This window comes from Sinocyclocheilus anshuiensis, unplaced genomic scaffold (assembly GCF_001515605.1).
Source record: "Sinocyclocheilus anshuiensis isolate Anshui unplaced genomic scaffold, SAMN03320099.WGS_v1.1 scaffold389, whole genome shotgun sequence".
NCBI lineage: Eukaryota > Metazoa > Chordata > Actinopteri > Cypriniformes > Cyprinidae > Sinocyclocheilus > Sinocyclocheilus anshuiensis.
The window spans coordinates 678440-697759 of record NW_015536494.1 but is presented as its reverse complement, the minus strand read 5'-3'; the positions used below and the strand labels follow the sequence as shown (position 1 = coordinate 697759).

At 36.9% G+C, this 19320-nt stretch overlaps 2 protein-coding genes and 1 pseudogene across 4 annotated transcripts in view; 1 reads left to right on the top strand and 2 right to left on the bottom strand.

Moving 5' to 3' along the window:
- The window catches only part of LOC107686658 (disintegrin and metalloproteinase domain-containing protein 22-like), a 31337-nt gene extending 27343 nt beyond the window's left edge, over window positions 1–3994 (bottom strand). The window contains exons 1-2 of the mRNA XM_016483744.1: window positions 3624–3994; window positions 3187–3347 (exon numbers count right to left, since the gene is read on the bottom strand). Of these exons, the coding sequence (XP_016339230.1) occupies window positions 3187–3347; window positions 3624–3762 (300 nt within the window). The 5' untranslated portion in view covers window positions 3763–3994. The remainder of the gene's footprint in view (window positions 1–3186; window positions 3348–3623) is intronic.
- A 1556-nt stretch (window positions 3995–5550) lies between these two features.
- Window positions 5551–10789, bottom strand: LOC107686229 (protein DBF4 homolog A-like). 3 transcript variants are annotated; one of them, XM_016483142.1, is made up of 12 exons: window positions 10338–10789; window positions 9999–10162; window positions 9284–9475; window positions 8914–8964; window positions 8744–8813; window positions 8574–8650; window positions 8149–8191; window positions 7997–8042; window positions 7757–7885; window positions 7549–7669; window positions 7265–7380; window positions 5551–6435 (listed from the first exon to the last, which is right to left on the bottom strand). In XM_016483142.1, exons 1-12 carry the CDS (start codon window positions 10375–10377, stop codon window positions 5634–5636), a joined length of 1851 nt encoding a protein of 616 aa, XP_016338628.1. In that variant the 5' UTR covers window positions 10378–10789; the 3' UTR covers window positions 5551–5633. The 3 variants fall into 3 exon arrangements, with proteins under 3 accessions (XP_016338628.1, XP_016338637.1, XP_016338646.1); XM_016483151.1 differs by having other exon boundaries at window positions 9284–9472; XM_016483160.1 differs by having other exon boundaries at window positions 10350–10789.
- A 1177-nt stretch (window positions 10790–11966) lies between these two features.
- On the top strand, window positions 11967–16932 carry LOC107686248 (solute carrier family 25 member 40-like; annotated as a pseudogene).
- Window positions 16933–19320: the final 2388 nt, after the last annotated feature.

The window sequence follows — 19320 nt, the reverse complement described above, 5'->3', positions numbered from 1 at the left end:
AAGACTCAAAAGCACGTGCAAATGATACGTTCCGTCATCTGTCATCGCGTTATAAGCGTGGAACCTGCGGGAATGAGTACAATTGTTATTAATAGCCGCAATCCCGCGGCGAAAATCAAGTCCTGCTCTGTGCTCTCTGCTAATAACCCAACTGTGAATGATGCGAGCGGCATCACTATGTTGTCACTGAGAAGCTGCAGCCGTGGCCAGGAATGATTTTTGGTGTGCCGGCAGAACAACAATAACAACAAATATGCGCTACATGTTTCTTTTCCCCTCATTTTTTTTTCCAATTGATGGAAATCCGTCGTAGCGACGGAAAATTTTAATCCCTGCGTAAACAAAATTAATTTCAAATTTAATTCAAGCACTTTCAAGGACCTATGTTTGTTTTCAAGTACTTTCCAGGCCTTGAATCCATATGTCTGAAATTCAAGTACTTTCAAGTCATTTCAAGAAGCGTGGGAACCCTGGTTTTAAAAGCTACTGTTTTGACAGCGTTGATAACGTTTCTGACCGATTGTGGAATCCTGTCAGCAATAACCTGTCCATGTTTTTTTTTTTTTTATTACTGTCAGTTTAAGTGCCGGCGATGCAGTGTTGCCAGATATTGCTATTAAAACAAACAAAAAACGAAAACTAAATACAAATAAACCAAAATTATTTCAAATCTTTTGCAAATAAGATCATATAAAGATATCGCGGACCCTAAACTGCAACGTCCTACTTTTTAAGCTACAAACCTTCAAGGTATTTTTGAATCCGATTAAGAAGATAGTTGTATTCAAGTGTTTAAATGCCTAGTTTTTTTACTATTGATTGGATTCTTTCAGTTCAGCACCACCCTTTCAATCCAATCTAAATTTCATTCGCATTGAGGTATTAACATGAAGGCTTTTTGAATCTGATTGAGCATCAATTGAATTACTAATGGATTATTTGGTTGTATGTAAACAAAGCTAGCATCACATAATCTTTCAGAAATTACTCTAATATTCTGATTTGCACTCAAGAAACATTTTTTATTATTATCAATGTTGAAAACAGCTGTGCTGCTTAATAACTTTGTGGAATCCTTGACAGACTTTTTTCAGGATTCTTTGAATAGAAAATTCACAAAAAATAAAATTTATTTGAAGCAGAAATTGTAAAATTCACTTTTTGCTCAATTGAATGCATTCTTTCTTGCTAATCAAAAGTATATATTTATTTCAAAAAGAAAATCTCAAGGTGCCACACATAAGCCGAGACAATAAAAACTATAAAAATTAGAACATATTTGGTGTGTCTGAAGCATATGAGGGAGGTGAGGGGAGTCTAACACCTCCAAGGGACCACACCTCTCCCTAAACCAGCAAAGCGTAGTTAACAATAAAAATGGAAGGAAAACGAAGGGGTGGAAGAAATGCGGAGGGGGAGATCCTATATATTTCACCCATCAGTGACCCCCTGAATGAAGCTACCCTCCCCGAGTCACACCCACATCCATCTACTGCTCCTCGAGTGTGTATTTGTGTGTCAAGTCTAAACAAGATGCACAATAACACTATAACACACAAATCTAATAAAGAGACTCAGAGTGTTTTCTAGAAAATGTGTAAGATGAGAGGGCTGCAGCTTTCTGTCCATTAGCCTGTCTTTGGCATCATCGATTGCCGTTTCATCATATTATTGTTTTAAACTGCTCAACTTAAAAAAAAATAATTTCTGATCTACATTTTGCGTTAAAAAAAGAAGATCTAAAATTAGCAAGCTTCTCTTTCTTTGTTTTTTTTTTCAGGCATCAGTGAATTTCTATAAATAAAACCATCTTCAAAAAGATCCAATTGTAAGCCAAAAGTGGAGCTAAAAACAGACCTAAGCGTAGTTTGTATTGTAGAATGTATTTATGATCAAATTTATTTCATTGGCATATGCTTCTAATCCAATCTCTAATGTAGAACCATATATAACACCACAATGATTAAATCAATACAATGCATGACATGATGAAAAAGCCTTCGAGTGAATTACACAGAGCTCAGCTGCACACGTCAGACAAAGGGTTAAGCCCCACACGTGGACACACAGCCCAAAGCTCAAAACAGCGATGCTAGGACACATGTACAGACATTCTAACCAGTCAAAGAGACTCGTTACATTAACAAGGCCACAAGCAATTGCATATCTGTGCCTTTGTGAATTATTCAGTCACACAAAGTATGAGCAACAGAGTACCTGAGCAGTCAGGATGGACAAAAAAGGCTTAGACTTTTTAAGCTTTCACTCAAAAATCATTCTAATCAGCATATTAGCATGATCTCTGAAGACTCATGTGACACTGTAATGAAGTAATGGCTGCTGAGAATTCAACTTTGCCATTGCAGGAAGAGATGATATTTCATTCAAACAGAAAACAGTTATTTTAAATTGTAATATTTCACAATATTACTGTTTTTACTATATTTTGATGAAATAAATGCAGCCTTGGTGAGCCTAAAATGCTTCTTTCAAAAACATTCTAAAAATCTTTTTACCAGTTACATAACGTTTACGTTCAAACATTAAATAAAGCTAATTTATGAGTTATAGTGATATCAGCTCACAGTCTTATCTTTCAAGACAGGAAAAGCAAGAACAAAAGAAATGGCATGTCCATAAACCTCTAATAGCATTACACGCTCAACCGAGAATCCAAATACAACGTACATTTGCCAGTTTATTGTTTTCTTTTTATCATCATGGCCCAGGTTTTGAGTCCCTGATTCAGTGTTTTGCTGAATAATGGATGGAGTTACATCATTAATCAGTCTCTGATGTTTCTATAGTATATAATAATGTAAAAGTATAATACAATATTTATTTAGGCTGATAATGCTCCAACACAGGAGCTGCTCATTTGTTCTTTCTGTGTCCTTTGTGTTTCCAAAGCTGTGATGCCACGAGATACCTCAGGAGGCCGAAGCATCAGCATCTTCTGATGAAATGTGCTGTTTTGGTTTATTAGATCACCCTTAAATGACTGGAATTATCTTCACAGAGCTCTCAGACCACCCAGAGTCTGACTATAAGACTCGGAAAGAGAGTAAACGAGAAAAACATAAACATCATTGCAAGAGCAGCGTGTCTCCAATGGCAAAGGGAGGAGAGAGCATCCTTGTGATACACAGATGACACTCGAACATGAGATAAAAAAAAAATACACACCTGTTTAGTGTCAGAGCTCATTCGGACCCGTGTGTTGAGAACATCATGAGCGGCCTGACTGTCTCCGTCCATTCGGTACACTAACCGGACCGGTACCGTGTTCTCTCTCCCGAGGAACCTGGCGTCATCACGCCGAGCCCTCGTTTTTACCAAGGCGTCTCCTAAAATAATAAAAACACGGCAGCATATTTTTATCACCTAACGTACAGATTTTTCTCTCGAGGTACACGTATGAAATTGGACATAATATTCTGTTTAGATAGGATAAATAATGATAAACCACGGCTCAGGGTCGACTATTTACCGTTACATGTAGCCTATAGTTGTTTACATCGTCTGAAACGAATATGGGGGGAGTAAAATACGACACTAATATGGTAAAAAATACGCCATAATTATTTTGTTTCGTTATGAAATATATAAAAATGCACCCTCACCGTAATGAGGCAGGGAGATGCTGGTATGTATCACAGAGCTCATCACCGCTACAAAGAGACACAGAGAGGAAATACCGACACGGAGAGGCATCATTCCCGCATCCATTCGCTTCAGAAAATCGCGGTTAATAATATACATCCCAAATTATACGATATACGAGTTAAATCCCAAGTTATACGCGATTTACGTTCTCCCTCAGGAAGGCACGCACACTCATCCTTTCGCGCGCTGGTTGCCATTAGTGACGCGCGAGCAGCCTCTGCACCGTGCTGGTAACTGGTCGAAGGCGGGTGCGTTCTGGAAAACTAAAATCAGGCCCTTTTTCCTTCACCGACCAGAAGCCACCACCTACTCAGCAAGACATCAATAATATCCATCCGCCTCACTGCAGAAACGCCTCATAAATATACATGAGCGAGCTCCAGTCGGGATGACGGGTAGTGTAGTTTACGCGCCACCTGCTTTCACCTTCTGCGCCAAACAGATCAAGATCCCGCAGGGTGCGTAAGAACAGTGAAACAGTGGTTGATATGGAAACGTACTACAAATTATTCAATAACGTAACGTCCTTTAGTATGCAACCATACAGGGAATAATGACGCTTTATGCACTAATAATTTCATAATGTTCAGATTAACAAGAAAAGAGCAAAAATAAAACCATAAAACAAAAACAGAAAAATTCTGCGATTGCTGCGAAGTTTACAGTAATTAACTAAATAAACAAATAGCTATGGAAGACATTTAAAACAAATCCGAGGGTTTTTACTGATGTAAAATACCAGGTATAAATAAATACCCTGGGAATAAACACGTTGTTTTAAATACATTTTTCATTAGCCTATAAGCAAGTCTTTAAAACAGAGATGGAATTTGAAACAATAACACAGAATTTCCATTTGTATAATATATTTGATGTCATATACAAAAGTGGTTAATTTGAGTATTTACACTACCATTCAAAAGTTTGCGGTTGGTTGGATTTTTAAACCGTTAAGTTTTTGAAACAAGCCTCTGCTCACCAATGCTGCATTGACTTGAAAGTAAATCATTACAAGTGAATATTTATAAGTTATGAAATCTAATTCATTGCTGTGATGGCAAAGCTGAATTTTCAGCATCTTTACTCCAGTCTTCAGTGTCACGTGATCCTTCTGAATATGCTAATTTGTTGCACAAGAAAAAAATGCTGAAAACAGCTGTGCTCCTTAATATCTTTGTGAAAACTTTGTTGGGATTTGATGAAGTGATTAAAATTAAAACTACAGCTTTTTCTTCTTTTATGTAAGTCTTTCCTATTACTTTTGATGAATTTAATGCACCTTGCTGAATAAATGTATTCATTAGATAAAAAAAATCTTACCAACCCCAAATGTTTGAACAGTAGTGTGTATAGAATATTAATCGGACTGAAGTCTTGAAACACTGATGATAATGGAAAGAGCCTTTCTCATACAGATGTTATGAATACACCCCCAAAGTACTTATCACACATTATACACTGTTAAATAGAAACCCATGGCAAATCAGAAGACTTCTTAAAATGTTGTTTTTTTTTTTTTTTGCACAACACTGGTGCTTATAACCATGATAGAGACACACAAAAAGAAAGAAAAATCAATACTTAAAGCATTGTAAAAAAATATTTGCAATTTAATACAGGAACCAGGAAAACATGTTAAGAAAATCTGATGCTGTTATATCATTCAATTATATCCACTCATCAAATGTACATGCTGAGTATCTCCACTCATTTATTTACTGTATAAAGTCAGTAGGTATTTTTCGGTCTATAAGTTTTCTTTTAAAGCCTGTATAGTAAGAATGCCGTTTTCCATCGTACTGATGAAAGAAAACAGATTTATTACTAGGGCTGCACGATTAATCGCATGCGATAAATATCGCATGCGATTTATTGTGCAGCCCTATTTATTACTATATATTATTTGGCACAGTAATAACTTTTACAACACATACATACGTGTTAAATTCCTCTACTCAGCTTTAATCTCAAAAACCCTTAAAATCTTCATCCATGTTGTCACTGGACTGAAAGAGCTGCCACAGGTCCAGGAGATAACCAGGTGGGTTCTCGCACTCCAGTACAGGTTTAACAGGTGTAAGAGAGCTCAATGATTCTCTCTCTTTACTAGATTCGATGTGCAAGGCTGGTACTTGCTTTCTTCTTCTGGATCTGACATTCCGAACCTTCCGTTGCAGTGAATTAGTGGGGCTATCGAGGTCCGGTTCGGGTTCTGTGCTGCCTAAAGGCCAAAGAGCTGAATTTTCAACTTGATTTTCTGGCATACTTTGCAAATAAACTTCACAGGAGTTAGTCCTAAAGTACTCAAATGCTGTTAATGATTCTCGGTTTCTTTCACTGAACTGTTGAGCTGTGCACATGTCAGGGTTTGTCCTGGATTGTTGGTCTGTCCTGCATTCAGGTGCATTAGAGTCACAGTTCTGCTCTCTGCTGAGAAAAGATGCACCTTCAGATTTCCGCACAACAGATTGTGAGTGGAATTCCCACTCAAAGGATCCACGCTTAGACTGGGACTTCTCAGGAACATCGGATTGGTCGAAAAAGCTGTCCCTGTTGCTCAGAGGGAAATCACACTGGCCTCTGCTGCGTTTGCGAACCAACAGAGGTTTTTCTCTGGTCTGTTCTGAAAGAGGTTGCTTTGCTGTAGAGCTCCAAAGCAAAGACCCGTTGCTTTCCTGTTTCCAATCACCATTTACAGATCCCACATCTTCCTTTACAGGCAACATGGCTCCAGCACACAGAACAGGGGTTGATGTACTGCATTTCACCCTATGGCAGAGGGACGAACAGTATTTATATAATTTTTTACCTCTAATTCACCACCATGTCCAACTGTCTTTGGGCACGCGCACGACTTCCGGTGCGTGAGGTGTACGCGCTCTGGCGTAGTTTACATTAATGAGTGTTGTCGCGGGAGGAGCAAACGACAGACTAAGTACCATTTTGATTAGCCGTCGTACCTACAATGACTGTGCAAACAATGAGTGACGTATACGCGCGAGAGATCACTTCCGGCGCTTGCGTAAACTACACCAGAGCGCGTACACCTCACGCACCGAAAGTCGTGCGTGCGCCCAAAGACAGTTGGACATGGTGGTGAATTAGAGGTAAAAAATTATATAAATACTGTTCGGTTTCTCGCACAAACCGATCGTTTCGTGTCTTAGGACATCAATGTGTCGTCACGAGCCGCAGGGTTTAATTTGGATTTGTCTGTTTTTTTTACACTCATAGATTTTGTTACCATTGCCATCCATTATACGACTGAGACTGCAACGGTTGGACTTAAAAATCATCAAATGTGTTCTACTGAAGAAATAAAGTCACCTACATCTTGGATGCCCTGGGGGTAAGCAGATAAACATCAAATTTTCCTTTTTGGGTGAACTATCCCTTTAAAGCTGCTCCATGTGAAAGCCCGTAGGTGATGGAGATTTACCGCTGATTAAAGAACCGACTTTACTGACAAGATGCGCGTTAAATATCGCATGCGATTTATCGTGCAGCCCTAATTGAAATTAGTGCTGTCATAAGGCCAGTAAAAAAAAAAAAAAAGGTAAACGATAAGGAAAACTACAATTTTTAAAGACGTTTGTACCTTCTGCTGTGTGTGCCAATGTTAGTAAGGTCGCAGGTCAGCCCCGCAGTTACTCGATCCACAACTGTGTACTCCTCACTCTTAGAGAAAGCCTGATGCTGGTCACTCTCTAGGTGCTGGTGGTCAGAAGGTCAGAACAGGTGAGCACAAATGTCATGTATTTTATGCAAATCCTGGTTCAGCCCAAAATGTATAATTACTGTTTGTTTGTTTTCAGATGAGAAACAGCATATGCAAAGTGTTAATTTAAAATTGACTGCCTTTCTCTTGTTTCCAACACCTACCATCTTTAGGTTGTCGAATCTGACCTCACAGCACTCGCAGTACCCTCCTTTCCTCTTTTCTCTCCCTTCATGTCCTCTGCGCCTGCCTTTCTTTCCTCTAATTCCTCGTTCCCCTCCAGACCTGAGGCAAAAAAGATTCTCATTCACACACAGACACACTCTCAAAAATGCCTGCATTACAAAAAGACATTTCTGATTCTCATTGTACCTTTGCTCTTTCTGTCTCTTTGGATCTTCTTTTCCATGTTCATCCATCAGGAATGGACAGCAAGGTGGAATAGATCGGAGGTTGCACACAGGCGTGTTGGACAGGGGAAGGTAGATGGGACAATAATGCCTGCAAAAACAGTATCACAATATCACACAGTATCACAGTAAACAATATCACAGACTGTTATTGAATTTGACAACTAATGTGAAACAAGAAAAACAAGAAAAGGAAACGCACCTGCTTGAGTCTTCTATTTTCACAAATGGACGACAAATTCTTTCAGCTGGAAATAAAAAACAAAAACTAAATCAAATAAAGACTGCTATATATTCAACTTTTTCAACTGGAGGATGCAACATATTAAAACAGGTTCTTTACTCTCTACTTACCATTGTGTCTGTGTGTATTTTTGTCTGTGTGCTGAATGCTGGCCTAAAAATGAAGAGTGATAAACTGAATATATACAGAAATAACAAGTTTATTTGTAGCGCTGCACAGAGTCTGCAGCTCCACAGATTTCTCACTTTGCAGCCAAATTTATATTCCATAGATTTCCCAATCAGGGCAGAAATTGTGAAAACCTGTGCAGATTCCACATGAGTAATTTTCTGGTGAATGTTAAAAGATCAGGTTCAAATGTTTCAGTTTAGTCTTTAGGACAGTAAACAACAAATTTTATAGTTGTTTACTACACACAATATTCAGAAAAGTGGTTGAACAATGTTTTTACAGTGGTTCGTTTTTAAATTTTTACATTTGGTTCTTAATATAAACAAATATAATAAAATGTGCTACGAACAAAAAAACTACTCACAGCTCTTTTCACCACTGGATTAGCTGCGTTCACTGCAATGAGTTTTGATTTCTTCTGGTCAACATAAGAAATAACATCTGTTTGGAAGTCAAGCATCAAACATCATGAAATAGTGAAACCATATCTCACTTCTCTAACAATACAAGTATTAATGATGATAAAGACAATACCGTCAACATGCAGGACTTTGACTCCCCATTCCACAGCATTGGCCAAGATCCCATTCATCTGAACACGTTCCTAAAACAGAACAGAAAACCTCAATCAGAGCACTGATAAACCACTCAAGACTTCACTCAAGAGTTCATTCACAAACAAGCCATGATAAAGATTGCCTCACTTGTTCCTTAACAACTCTCTCCACAAGCGATTTGCCTCGACTTACAGCCACCTGTGATATTCCAGCACAAGATAAACATGTCAGTGAATTTTGACTTAATTGGTGGGCTAAGTGCATGCTAACCCAACGTTATATAAAAGCAAAGATCCCTATGAAGCCGTGGTTTAGAGTGAATTTCGAATAGCTAAGGGGCGCTGTTAGGCACTCCACTTTAAAATATAAAAATATTACATTTACTGCATAAATTTAAAAAGTCATTTTAAAGACTTTAAACATTTTAAAATGCTTAGTTTCGGGGGTTTTTTACTTCGGGAACCCAGAAACAAAATCTTTCCCAATGAAGTTGAGAACAAAAAGCATCCTGTCTAACCGTATCCGTGACTCCCTGAGAGCTGCCCCTGTGCCCACGGCTTTCCCTCTTGCTGCTGGGATGAGGAGAGCTGACGCCTGAATCTGGACTGGGCACAGGAGAGTCCGGCAGGAGACGCTGGGCATAACGAGCCTCCGGCTTACTGGACACAAGATACTTGATCTCCTTACTGAAGAACTTTTCCACTGTCTGCTGACCAGAACATACAGGAGGTTACTTCATCTGTGATTACATGTGCATGGTCAAGATTTTGAGTTAACGGAATGGTTCACCCAAAACAGAAAATTTGCTTTGAATTAACTCCCCCTCAGGTCATCCACAATGTAGATGAGTTTGTTTCTTCCTTAGAACAGAGCAAGTGATGTAATGCTAAATTTCTCCAAATCTGTTCTGATTAAGAAACAAACTCATCTATATCTTGGATGTCCTGAAGGTTTGGGGTGAACCACTCCTTTCAGTTACAGACCGTTATCACTTCATTCTTACCAAGAAACAGATGTAATTCATATAATACACTTATTTGTTTACATCGAGAGAAGTGTATAAATGTGAAGCTTATTAAACTAGTCATTTTGCTGAGTTTCTAAAGAGACAGCTGTCTAATTTTACTAATTTAAAGGGCATTCTCTTCCTGCATGTGAAAAGATTTATATTTTGCGCAGACAGCCTCAATGATAGATTATACTTAAAACAATAAACAGTGAACTGCACTTACACCACCAAGTGTTTCTATGTCATTTTCCAAGAGTTGTGTTTTCATATTCCATGGCAGATCCAAGTAAAATATTCTCCCTTTAAAAGGTTTATTCTGAAGAGCATCACATGTGGCTTTAACTTTGCTTTTAGATGATACACTATTATGTCCGGCGAGTTTTGAATCTGTGAAGATCAATATAGCACAATTAGACTTATAAACAATACACATACATTCAGTGTATATACTGAACAGCATAAGCACGTAAACTTCCTAAAGCATTGTTATTTTCAAAGGCTACTTTTACAAAAAAAAAAGAGAAAATTAAAAGTTAATTAAAAGAGATAAACAGCACAGCACCTCTGTCTTTACACCTGGAAAAAGAGTCGTGCTTCATCATGGAGCTTTTACTTCTAACGGTTAACGTTACAGCCCTAAACCCGGCTAAACCGGCTAGTTATACCGCCAACATATAGCAGCATTACTTATAAGTGTTCCTTGATTAAAACGCTAAACTAAAAACACAACACTGTGTTAAATGCCTCTACTGTTTGTAAATATCTTCATAACAAACACTCGACGCAACCCGTTTCCATTTTCCCGCTCGAGACGCTATCCACTCCCACAAACCCTGCTGTAATCTTGGAGTTCAAGAAGGGAGATTCGACGTACATGTTTTTGACATTTCAAAAACGACGCCGCAAAGCGCTGACATTTGAACGTCAATTACACCAATATAAACAACTTGAATTTTATGTAGAATATACATAAGAAAACGAATGTTAAAAGTATAAAATATGACTTCGATACACTGTCACGTCCGCGAGCGCTTTATTGTGTCCAATGGCGAAATGTAAATAGCCGGAAGTTACGAATCTGCTGATGCGAAACACACTGCAAGACAACAAGCACATGTCATGTTGTGGGGAAGCGCAATGGCGCACGCTAGTGCAGTAGCGTGTAACTCTTAATGAATCATGGGATTCATTAATATCTTTGGACTGCACTGATGACAATGCTTTTTTCTTTCGGCGTTACCTAGTCTATGCTATTTACGTCATTTGGAAATTCAGTTGTAATGAGAACTGATAAAGGTCAATGCAGTAAACCCGGTTTATATGTTCAGATCTATTTGGAACAAGGTAAATGTGGGCTTGTTCAACAAGGTCCGTTTTTGGCACATGGCAGTCACTCAGTAAAGAGTGAGGTTAGCGGAGTCTGTACATCCAGATTCATCGGGGGGAAACCCCACTAGCGCTGCGTGTTCAGCTCCTCCAGTTTCCACCCCAATTCCCTTTAAATCCCAATATCCCACTGTATCCTTATTTAACCTTCAGATATACTTTCCCTTCTACCCACACTATATCAGCATCTTCTACCTCTCTATATATACTTATCCTACATTCTCTCCATTAAACCTGTATTATTCAGAAACTGAAACAACACATTTATCGTACTATTTCCTATATCTGAGTCTAATATATTTTTTAATGTTAACTATTTTCCTTCATTCTTCCATACTTCGTCTCTTAGCATTTCTCTTTTACTTCTAACGGTTAACGTTACAGCCCTAAACCCGGCTAAACCGGCTAGTTATACCGCCAACATATAGCAGCATTACTTATAAGTGTTCCTTGATTAAAACGCTAAACTAAAAACACAACACTGTGTTAAATGCCTCTACTGTTTGTAAATATCTTCATAACAAACACTCGACGCAACCCGTTTCCATTTTCCCGCTCGAGACGCTATCCACTCCCACAAACCCTGCTGTAATCTTGGAGTTCAAGAAGGGAGATTCGACGTACATGTTTTTGACATTTCAAAAACGACGCCGCAAAGCGCTGACATTTGAACGTCAATTACACCAATATAAACAACTTGAATTTTATGTAGAATATACATAAGAAAACGAATGTTAAAAGTATAAAATATGACTTCGATACACTGTCACGTCCGCGAGCGCTTTATTGTGTCCAATGGCGAAATGTAAATAGCCGGAAGTTACGAATCTGCTGATGCGAAACACACTGCAAGACAACAAGCACATGTCATGTTGTGGGGAAGCGCAATGGCGCACGCTAGTGCAGTAGCGTGTAACTCTTAATGAATCATGGGATTCATTAATATCTTTGGACTGCACTGATGACAATGCTTTTTTCTTTCGGCGTTACCTAGTCTATGCTATTTACGTCATTTGGAAATTCAGTTGTAATGAGAACTGATAAAGGTCAATGCAGTAAACCCGGTTTATATGTTCAGATCTATTTGGAACAAGGTAAATGTGGGCTTGTTCAACAAGGTCCGTTTTTGGCACATGGCAGTCACTCAGTAAAGAGTGAGGTTAGCGGAGTCTGTACATCCAGATTCATCGGGGGGAAACCCCACTAGCGCTGCGTGTTCAGCTCCTCCAGTTTCCACCCCAATTCCCTTTAAATCCCAATATCCCACTGTATCCTTATTTAACCTTCAGATATACTTTCCCTTCTACCCACACTATATCAGCATCTTCTACCTCTCTATATATACTTATCCTACATTCTCTCCATTAAACCTGTATTATTCAGAAACTGAAACAACACATTTATCGTACTATTTCCTATATCTGAGTCTAATATATTTTTTAATGTTAACTATTTTCCTTCATTCTTCCATACTTCGTCTCTTAGCATTTCTCTTTCTTCATCATAACCCTTACAATTAATAATCACATGTTCTACAGTTTCACTCTGTCCACATTTCTCACACAATCCCATTGGATGTTTAGATAGATGATTGCATCTTGCTCTGGGGCAATTATTATGTCACTGTTTGGTAAGAGACTATGGATTTAGTATATCCTAATACAGAAAAAAATATATTTACCTATCCCTTTTAGAATATAACGTGGGTCAGAGTGATCTAGTTAAATGCCTATTTTTTAACAATACATATTTTGTGAATGGCAATACATTTAGATTCAGTGACATTAAATATATAATTTAGATTTGGTGTGTTTCTGTTAAAAAGCACCATAAAAATACTGTCCTGTAAATCGATTTGCATAAAAGCATCTGGTAAATGACAGCTTTAAATACACATTTTTGACTATGGTATTCAATAAAGCCAATATGTAATTATAATTTTATTATAATAATAATAATTTATGCATTTAGCAGACGCTTTTATCCAAAGCGACTTATAGTGCATTCAGGCTATACATTTTTTTTACCAGTATGTGTGTTCCCTGGGAATCGACCCCACAGGAACCACAGGAACAATAATAACAACATATATAAATAATATATTCTGTGCATAGAAGGGTTCAGATGACACTGGACTGGTCGTGGTGAAAAACACACATATTTTGTTTAGCTTTATAGCAAATTGCAATGTCAAGGTAAAGTGAATCTATGAATCTAAAATAATCTGGAGTCTAATAAGAGTTTATTAATATTCTGTACAATGTCTAACATTCTTTGAAACATTTCATAAAAGTACACAGTGTTACAGCTTAACAGTGTTTTCAATTGGGAGTGGGGAGTAATGACTGCTGAAAATTCAGCTTTCAGCCATCACAGGAATAAATTATATTTTAAAATATATTCAAGTAGAAAACAGTTGTTGTAAAATGTAATTATATTTCACAATAGTACTGTTTTTCTGCATTTTTGATCAAATAAATGCAGCCTTGGTAATCATAAGAAACTTCTTTCAAAAACATCCAAATCTTACAGACCCCAAACTTTTGAACGGTAGTGTATTCACTTAGCAGACACTTCCATCTATTAATTAAAATATAACAATGTAATAATAATTCTTTTTTTCTTCATGTTAACAGTAACGCCTCTGGATGTGTTGAAGATCAGACTGCAGGCACAAAACAATCCTTTTCCCAAAGGTAAGCTTGAGATGTTTTCTGTTCAAATGAACTCAAATGTTCATCTGGTTGAAAACCTCACTCACTCATTTTTTCAGGGAAATGTTTTGTGTACTGTAATGGCCTGATGGATCATATATGCGTCTGTGAGAATGGCAATTCAAAGGCATGGTACACAACACCTGGTCGTTTCACTGGCACTTTGGTAAGCTAAACCATAAAAAATTGTGAATACAGTTTCTCTTCACCTGTGATGCTTTATAAATATATAAATATTACTGATAGGTTTAACTCATTCAAATGCTCAGTTCTTCTGTTCCAGGATGCCTTTATTAAGATTATACGTATGGAAGGAGTCAGGTCTGTATGGAGCAGCCTTCCTCCAACACTGTAGGTGTTCAGTTACATTTCTGCTGTCCAAACCCTGGGACATAAATTATGAAATGCATTTCCCTTTGCAGAGTGATGGCAGTGCCTGCAACCATAATCTATTTCACATGTTACGATCAGCTATGTGCCGTTCTCAAGCACAGGATGGGAGACCGATCAGATTATGTGCCGCTGTTGGCCGGCGCCATCGCGAGAGGTACCGTTTATCCCCGCTGATTCAGTGTTTGACCTTTTCTCCGCATGTCGACCTTCTATATCAAAGTGTGCCTGGCTTCCCATGACTTTTTTCTGCATTTGTCAGTGGGGTCGGCTACAGTAATCAGCCCCCTGGAGCTGGTCCGCACAAAGATGCAGTCTGAGAAGCAGTCGTACCAGGAGCTGAGCGCCGTGATCCGGTCAGCGCTGCAAAGCGAGGGCTGGTGGTCTCTGTGGAGGGGTTGGGGACCCAAGCTGCTCCGAGACGTCCCATTCTCAGGTCAAACACACACAGCCTTCACATTACACACTTCACATTTTGAAGCACTTGATTTACAAACACAAGACTCAAAAATACAAAAACTAAGATAAAAACTCATATAAAACTGAATGTGATTTCTGATGGATATCCAACCGACCCACAAATCGGTTATATTCTATAATATATTTATATAAGCTTTGATAATGAGGTCTTCCTCATCTAGACTTGTTTGCGAAATGTCCAGCTCTGTATTTTTGCATTTCTCCATGTTACATTGTTGCTCTTTGTTGCTACTTTGTTGCTGTATTTTTGATCAAATAAATGCAGCCTTGGTGAGCAACAGTGTTATTTTAGTTTTATTGTAATTCTTAAATTCCAAATCAGCATATTAGAATGATTTCTAAAGGATCGTGTGACACTGAAGACCGGAGTAATGGCTGTTGAAAATTGAGCTTTGTTATCACAGGAATACATACGAATTATATTAAAATACAAAACAGTATTTAAAAAAAAAAATGCAGTGATATTTTTCAGTATTGCTGTTTTTACTATATTTTTATCCAATAAATGCAGCCTTGGTGAGACTTTTTTCAAAAACATTTTAAAAATCTTTCCAACCCCAAACTTTTGAACCGACATGCACCACGAAATAGTAGTTTTCCAATTGAGCATATTTTGAAGGGGTCTCCTATACATTCATAGGAATGCGTATTGTTTGCTGCTATTTCCTAATTTCTTATTTGACTTTGTTTCTCCTCAGCTATGTACTGGTTTAACTATGAGAAGGGTAAAGCATGGCTCTGTCAATATTACAACTGTACAGATCCAACTTTTGCCATCACATTCACAGCTGGAGCACTGTCTGGATCAGTAAGTTTGTGATTTACTACATCTGTATCATCAGAGCTCTCATGGGCCTCATTTACTGGTACTAAATGCACGCATAAGTAGGGTTCAATGTGATTCAGTGTGAAATATCCAGGATGTGTTTGGCCTCATTGTATTTGTATTGTAAATAAAAACATGTCCTGAAATGTCAAGTACCTGCATTTTCTTACTTTAGTTTGCTTCAGTCATCACGCTGCCCTTTGATGTGGTCAAGACAAAACGACAGGTAGAACTGGGTGAACTGCAGACAATGAAATGTGAGTATTCAGGTGAAATTATGTAAATGGTTTCCATAATTGGGGGATTCTGAGCTTTGGTTTAACATGTATGTTCAAATCAGAATATTACATTAATGTGCAGTATAATCTGTGTAGTGTCCACACAAGTCTCATCCAGCACATGAAAAGGATAGTTGCTGAAAATGGAGTATCAGGACTATTTGCAGGTAAATATGTGTATTCATATAGAACACACACACACTACCGTTCTAAAATCTGGGATCGGTAAGATTAATATACCGTATATTAAAATTGTGAAATATTATTACTATTTAAAATAAATGTTTTCTATTTTAATATATTTTAAAATGTAATTTATTTCTGTGATGCAAAGCTGAATTTTCAGCGTCATTACTCCAGTCTTTAGTGTCACATGATCCTTCAGAAATAAATAAAAAAATCCTTCATAAATCATTCTAATATGCTAATATGAAAACAGTTGTGCAATTTTGAAAACAGTATATTTTGGGGAAATTGTGACACTTTTTTTTCAGAAATCTTTGATGAATAGAAAGTTCCAAAGAACAGCATTTATTTGAAACATAATTTTTGTAACATTATTAATGTCTTTGCTGGCACTTTTGATCAATTAAACGCGTCCTTGCTAAATAAAGTATTTTATATATATATATATATATATATATACACACATGTATATGTAATCATAGGGCCGTGATTTTCAAGTCACCACTAGATGTCTCAGCAGTACAGCTCAGATTTCTCTGTCTCTTATCCTCAGGTTTTCTGCTGAGGCTGATTAAAGTGGCTCCGGCGTGTGCTATAATGATCAGCACATATGAGTTCGGAAAAGCTTTTTTCCACAGATACAACCAGAAAAAACAGAGGGTGACACAACTGCAGTCCAGCATGTCGCCTCACACAGAAAACCACTGATTTAGAAGAACACTTGGATCACAGACCTTTAAGATTCAGTAAATTAATCACAGACTACACCACAATTTTTCCCAACATGTAATCACTCTTGCTGTCTGTCTAAAAGAGAGATTAGTTTATAAAGTTGCTGTGAAATAAATCAGTATTTACTTTCTCTAGTAAATATTTAAAAGTAACAGAGTATCTTACACATAGGTCAAATTATTGAAAATAAAATAGTTTAATATTTGTGTTTTTAAATGTTTTAATTAAAAAAGGTGAAGAAACATAAACCCTCGCATATAAACGCATCTTTATTTATTTATTTAGGTAAACTGGTAAATTCACACCAAATTTATTCCCATCAGACATGCTTATCCTTGTAATTTTGTTCTACCTGTTGTCTTGTTGACTTTTAATTGTTATTGTCTTAGTAGTGTTTCAGTAATTTCTTTTCGAGGTTTGTGTTAAATGAAGACAGTGTATGCAAATGGTGGCAAAAATAAGATTGAGGTTTTTAACTGTAGTTAAATAATTGATTTATAATTGTTTATTAATATATTTTTTTCTTGACCCATTGCCTAAAAAGTGTGAATATTCACAGCTTTTTAAACAATTGCGCCGTTTGTAATTGAATTTCCTTTTTAAGTGCTTCAACAGTGATTCATAAATGATTTAAAATCTCTTTGTCTCGAATTCCTTTATTCAGTCCAGAATATTGTCTCTAGTTATTTTAATTTACACTCATGTTGCTTGAACCAGGAGCACATAAGATCTTATGCCATGTGCAAATTTGTAATCTATTTACCTTCCATTTCCAGTGTGATAAAAGAATGAGAATTAGTTTCAGCATTCTGTTTTTTCACAAAATTGCATTTAATTTGTATTGATAACTGGACATCAAACACTAAATTAAACCTGCAATGTGATGAGGTCGTGTGACAATATTCTGTAAGCTAGTATTCCATTGCACAAAATCAGCATTCAGCCAAGCTTGTATTTACATTTTAATTTATTGAAGAAAAAAAAAAAAGATCATAGATGAGGACATAAAGTGAAATTTGACTGAATATATTGAGGCTAAATTATAATTAGGTGAATATATGATATTCATCTCAGTGCGCCCGCGTTATCCTCACCCCATTTATTTCTGTCACAGTGCAACAGAAAATTAAAGAAACAAAAGCTCAATCACAAAAACAGATTTCAAAGCATTGAGAAAGAAAATACATTCAAAAATGTCTAAAGGTGACAATTCTGCAGGGTTTTCAAACAAGTGTTAACATTTTTCAAATTTAAAGGCTAAAACTCTTGTAACTGAAAAGTAACACTTAGGTACTGAAATGCATTTCCTTCATTCCACTATACACAAAATACATTGAATTGCACAAACAGGGCTGTAAGAATCCCAAATAAACCTTGAGATGCACATTTAGATGTACTGGCTTCTGAACTAGCTCTGAACAGTGTAAAACATGCATTTCACATGTAAGATGTATTTCTGCAGTACAGAAATTAAGTCACAGGCAGACGAGACATTCTTCAACACTAAGAACATGGATGTTCAGCCAGGCGATGTACAAGACTATTTTAGATGGGAATTCTGCATACGTGTTTCCCTGGAATTTCTGTTATTTCTGTGTTGATGCTAATGAGTAATCATACACACTTCTTAATATCTTCAGTTATTGTCATATATTACTCATGGCTTGGCATGCCTCTTAAACTGATTTTATAAACAGGCCTGTTTTTATGATCAAATCACACTAGTAACACTTGAATGTTAATTTCTTAATATTAAATTTAACTTCAAACACAACTCTACCAATTAATTCTAAAATTAAACCTTCCATTGAAATAAAAAATGGGTTCAGACTAGGGCAGTCAATTAATTAAATACTGCATATTAATTATGACATTCTGATTTTGTAATCAAACTAACCACAAAAAAGCCCCCTAATGAGGATAACTGCAGCAGATGAGAAAAGCATGGAATGGACATTAAAATATACTGTATATATATATTGGCTTTGAAGTCAATATATCATTTATGTCCGTCTCATTGAACATCACTGGCCTATAGTCCACAGCCTCATTATACAGTCAAAAACAAAGTGGTACTTTAATCTTGATTTGCTCTGTAGGTAGGAAAATTACAACATTTACGTACAAATTAGAGGAAATTATTAACTTGAATATTTTTTTCTTACTTTAAAAAATATATATAATTAATCCCATTAAATTGACAACACTAGTTCAGATGTTTACAGGTGAAGTTAAAGATCTTTGCTTTAGATTCTGAATACATTCTTGTTCCAGTCCAATATGCATCATATTATTTATCATCCATATTATTCTTATTAATTTATATAAATGCATGGCAATGCTTTACACCAGTGCACATTAGCCACTATCTGTGAGTGACGGTAGGAAAAAATGCAAAACCGATGTTTGAGTGCTGTATGATTATGTAAATCACAGAACTCATAAATATGTAAAACCTCTCCACATAAGAGGACAGAGTGAATCTCAAACACTTCAGTTAAAAGCCAGAGACGAGAAATAAATGTATACACATCCACATTCAGCACACCAGAG

Coding starts and splice junctions, on each gene's coding strand:
- LOC107686229 (XM_016483142.1), bottom strand. CDS start 10,377: ATGATGAAGCACGACTCTTTTTCCAGGTGTAAAGACAGAG. Junction 8,965..9,283: donor CTCAGGGAGTCACGGATACG/GTTAGACAGGAT, acceptor GGAATATCACAG/GTGGCTGTAAGTCGAGGCAA. Junction 7,670..7,756: donor AAGAGACAGAAAGAGCAAAG/GTACAATGAGAA, acceptor TTTTTGCCTCAG/GTCTGGAGGGGAACGAGGAA.